Source organism: Montipora capricornis, chromosome 5 (assembly GCF_036669925.1).
Source record: "Montipora capricornis isolate CH-2021 chromosome 5, ASM3666992v2, whole genome shotgun sequence".
NCBI lineage: Eukaryota > Metazoa > Cnidaria > Anthozoa > Scleractinia > Acroporidae > Montipora > Montipora capricornis.
Genome location: NC_090887.1, coordinates 14,520,482 through 14,525,481, shown reverse-complemented (window position 1 = coordinate 14,525,481; position 5,000 = coordinate 14,520,482). Strand labels below are relative to the sequence as shown.

The 5,000-nt window shown below is 37.5% G+C and overlaps 1 protein-coding gene across 1 annotated transcript in view; it reads left to right on the top strand.

Annotated features, from left to right (window-relative positions):
- LOC138049587 (deleted in malignant brain tumors 1 protein-like) overlaps nt 1-5,000 on the top strand; it is a 69,661-nt gene that overhangs the window by 12,382 nt on the left and 52,279 nt on the right. The window contains exon 5 of the mRNA XM_068895948.1: nt 1,328-1,645. Within this exon, the coding sequence (XP_068752049.1) occupies nt 1,328-1,645 (318 nt within the window). The remainder of the gene's footprint in view (nt 1-1,327; nt 1,646-5,000) is intronic.

Genomic DNA, 5,000 nt, shown 5'->3' with positions numbered 1-5,000 from the left:
ATCATGGTAACGAATACGATTAGTCAATAAAACGCGAGCTTTTGTGCTTTAATATAATTCTTCTCTACTGCATCAACATTTTTATTGCAAAATTTTACATTATCATGATTTGATTTTCATTACGTTCATATCTTGTTTAATGTTACACTACATGCGTGTTTTAGCAGTTGGTGACCACTTTTTCATCATTTCGAAAATGAGTAAAACAAGTTGTTTTAAATCTAGACATTTCATCAGTATCTATATAGCAAACAGAACATTACATGGCCGCTTGGGGATACTAATTTTATCTTCTCGTGCTGAAAGTATTTCTCACTCGTTCGCGATACTTTCAGCACTCGAATCCCCGCACGGCCATGTAATATCCTCCATTTATGCATCTAAATTACAAAATGCTAATTATCTAATTAACAATTATTCCATGAGCGCGCGTTGGATATGAGATGATAGAAAGCCAACAAGGCGCGTAGCGCCGAGTTGGCTATAATCATCTCATATCCAACGCAGAAAAGTGAAATTAGTGCAGAAAGTTGAAATTAGTGCAATAAATTCAGTGGAATTTTTGTATTGACAGCCAATCAAATGCGAGCTCTGGATGGCACAATTCATGGCGCAATTTTTCTGTGATTGCGTGATAAGCGTGCGTTGATTCTTCTTAAAGCCCCGGCTACACTGTGTAACATTGCTGGAAGAATATGTCCCAACATTGTTATAAGCACGCTTCTAAAAATGTTGGATACGCATATAACATTGTTGGAAACACGTCACTTTAGTCACTTCAGTCCACCTCCGCCATTTTGGATTGCTCGTGGTTCTCGGATTGGAGACTGGGTTCTTAACCGTGATTGGTCTTTTGCAATACAACATTGTTGAAAGGGAAGCTACACGCTTCAACATTTGTTGAATGTTGGAAAAAATGTTTGATCGAAATCAAAACATTCTTCCAACAAAAAATATTGAACAAACGTCATCGAACATGCATGCTACACCCTCTAAGGTTGTTGATCCAACAAATGTTTTACGTTTAACTTTTCGTATTTTACAACATACATCATCAGACGTGATTATTATTCAGTTACAGATAAATTTAAATTCAAATATACCATTGGCGGAATCGAAAAATTATTTTTGGGACGTTTTATCTACGCTTTATAGAGATGCCAAAATCATGAAAACCCTAGAGGTCGTATTGGTGTTTTATAATAAGGCTAAGTTAAGTTCTCGTATTCGAGTATGAAATTGGAATAATCTCGGGCCGTGTCAGCCTTTGTTGTTTCAAAATATAGTTGAAACGATTGCTGGTTTGTAACTTTGTTACATTCGGCAGATGGAATTTTGAGACTAGTTGGAGGAACTCGGAGAGGAGAAGGACGAGTGGAATTATACTTGTATGGCGCCTGGGGAACAGTTTGTGATGATGACTGGGATGTGAGAGACGCACAGGTTGTTTGTCGCGAACTTGGATTCCCCTTCGCCATCTCTGCTCCAGCAAACGCTAGCTTTGGTCGAGGAAGTGATCGCATATGGCTGGACAATGTGAAGTGCACGGGTTCTGAGTCCTCTATTAGGTATTGTCCGCACCACGGATGGGGTACTCACAACTGTGGTCACCATAAGGATGCGTCAGTCGTTTGTTCATTAACTTGTAAGTACAATCAATAACAACGTTTTCATCATTCCTCTGTAGAACAAAGGTTCCTCCCTTTCAGGTTGTTTGTCGCGAACTTGGATTCCCCTTCGCCATCTCTGCTCCAGCAAACGCTAGCTTTGGTCGAGGAAGTGGTCGCATATGGTTGAACAACGTGAAATGCTGAGGTTATGAGTGCACTTTTGATAGTTGTAGTAGGTCTGGATGGGGTATATCTAACTGTGGTCATCATAAGGATGCATCTGTCGTGTGTTCAGGAACACGTAAGTACAAACCAACACCAGAACTTTTATTAATCATCAATCAAGTAAAATATAAATACCGAGAAGGGAGGTTTCATCCCACAATCATGCCAAGGCTCCGGGAGGGATTGTATCATGTCGTGTAATGAGTATACATGTTTTATTTAGAAATTATTCCACGAGCGCACGTCTCTGATATGAGATGGTAGATAGCCAACGAGGCGCGTAGCGTCTAGTTGGCTATAACCAGTCTCATATCCATCAAGCACAAATGGAATACAGGGTAACTGTTTTATTAACGCTTGGACACTTGGAAATTATTAAGCCAATTAGTTTCCATCTTGGTAACACTAGACGCAATCAGTTTCCATATTAGGTCATTCGGTATATGAGCTGATAACCGAGATCGAGTGAACCAATCAGAAAGCTAGAAATGCGGAATCCGAGGTCGAAAATTTGTATATGTTAATCTCATGGGTCCAAGGGCAATTAAGGATCAATTTCACGCGAATTTTCAAAGTTTTCGCAAAATTGCCGACGAGGGCAATTTTGAAAACTTTGAAAATACAAGCAAAATTAATCCTTAATTAATTACCAACACCAGGGCGCATTGCAATTACACGTTTATCACATAAGGGGCAAAATCATTGAGGGAAGTACGTTCAGTACCGCGAAAAATGACAAACAACACGCTCCCACTCGGTTAAATGAATCGTTGCTGTCAACAGAAATAGCACTTAAAATGTATCTTATATGTGGACGCAAAAGTAGTTTAATCTGGAAGAAGATTCCCTTGTAATTCAATAAGCAACTGTTAACCAATCGGGATCAAGTAACCTCCAAAAGTACCCTCGTGATGAAGGAAAAATGTCCTCCGTCTCAAGTCTCAACCAATCAAATTTCAGTAACTTTGCCCCGTACGTGATAAAATATTTAACAATTATTCTACGAGAGCGCGCTGGATATGAAGTGATAGATAACCAACGAAGCACGTAGCGCCGAGTTGGTTATAATCATTTTATATCCAGCAAGTCCGAATAGAATGATTGTTTAATTAAAAACTCCAGGATCCACAAGTCTTCCATGTTGGTAACAACTTCCGATGCAAAAATAGAATTATTGACAAAACTGTCGTGATTGATTGATACGTGATTGACAATATTGACAACAGCTTCGCAAGCTCGCTGAATGAGATCGAAAAAAGGAGCCTAGCGAAGGGCAGAATGTCAATTTTTTAAGGAGTTACAAAAGAAAAACACTCTCTAGAGGAGTCTACTAAAAGAAGTTAATTCGAATTTGTTGAATTTGTTTAACTAGAATGTTCGTGCAGTTGTAAGAATTGAATTGAGGTTTTCTTGCTCGAAGCGTGTTATGTTTGTTATGTTTTATTGCTAACGCGTTCCTTGGCCATATTAGGTACAGCAGGTATAAGAACTGATAGCCAGTGTCCGGCGAGCCAATGAAAATGCTGGAAATCTTAAATCCGTAGCTCACTTTTTAATAATACTTGTTATCGCAGACCACGTCTAATTTTCAGTCGATCTTCTCGCAAATTCACAATTGTTTTAAAGTGTTTTAGGTCTTATGCAACCAAAGGTTCAAGTCACACAGGGTATTTCTCGCTACTGACCTGACCTACCTGACCTCCTGCCTTTTCCCAATTCTGCTCAATTCCTTGGATAGATAGATAGATAGATAGAGAGATAGATAGAGAGATAGAGAGATAGATAGAGAGATAGATAGATAGATAGAGAGATAGATAGAGAGATAGATAGATAGATAGATAGATAGATAGAGAGATAGAGAGAGAGATAGATAGATAGATAGATAGATAGATAGATAGATAGATAGATAGAGAGATAGATAGAGAGATAGATAGATAGATAGATAGATAGAGAGAGAGATAGATAGAGAGATAGATAGATAGAGAGATAGATAGATAGATAGATAGAGAGATAGATAGAGAGATAGATAGATAGATAGATAGAGAGATAGATAGATAGATAGATAGATAGATAGATAGATAGATAGATAGATAGAGAGATAGATAGATAGATAGATAGATAGATAGAGAGATAGATAGATAGATAGATAGATAGATAGATAGATAGATAGTTTATTGACTGAATAAATGGCAGCCCATGAAGGCTGAATTACATATGCATAAAACTAAAAAAAATAAAATACAAAACTAAGTATAAATTGTATTGATTATAAATCCAATTAAAATATCAATGTTAAAGTCAATGTTCATTATTTCTTTTAAGACTTGAGGTTATAATAAATGTATTCTTGAAACGGTCGGTTTTCCGCTTTGGTATAGAAAAATATCTGTTATGCCTAAGAGAAAGTATTGAATTGTTCTTGGGAGGAAGCAGCTTATTTAAACGGTTATCACTGTCTTTTACCATGGCGTCGAACATCTTATCGCAGATAGCTTCATTATAGGTAGTAATCTTTGGAATACCAAGAAAATCTAGAGCGTCGTTGTACGCAATACTAGGGCAGATGATTGCCAGTCCTCTTTTCTGGATGCGCTCCAGTTCGACTTCGGTAGTGAATGATGGAATACAGGTACTGCTTAGGTTAGGATGGATCTAACACATGTGGTATAGAATAGCACAAGGTCACTAAAGGGCACTTTTGCCCTTTTTAGCTGTACCAGAAAATACAAACGCTTGGCTGCTTTTTTGACTATCTCAATAATATGATTGTTCCATGAAAGATTATGTGATATTGTTACGCCAAGCAACTTTGCACTTTGAACAATTTCTAATTCGTCTCCGTTGATAAGGATAGGGTTGAACTCCGGTGATTTCTTGGCGAAAGAAGTTCGCAGCGCTTTAAATTTGTCGTTGTTGAGTTGAACTCTGTTGTCGATAGACCACTGGATAACTTGATTGGTAATAAGTTGTGACTTGCTTTCATTCCTTTTGAACCGTCCAAATTTTACTTTTTGTCATACATTTTTTTTGGTTTAAAACTTTGTCGCTTTAACGTTTTAAAACGTGCTAACGTGTATTTTAGTTTAAATTACGCGTTCATTTTCGAGTATTGCTTTAAAATGGTTTATCATTTTAGCTCTACGTAAGTTTGTTGTCGTTGTTTTT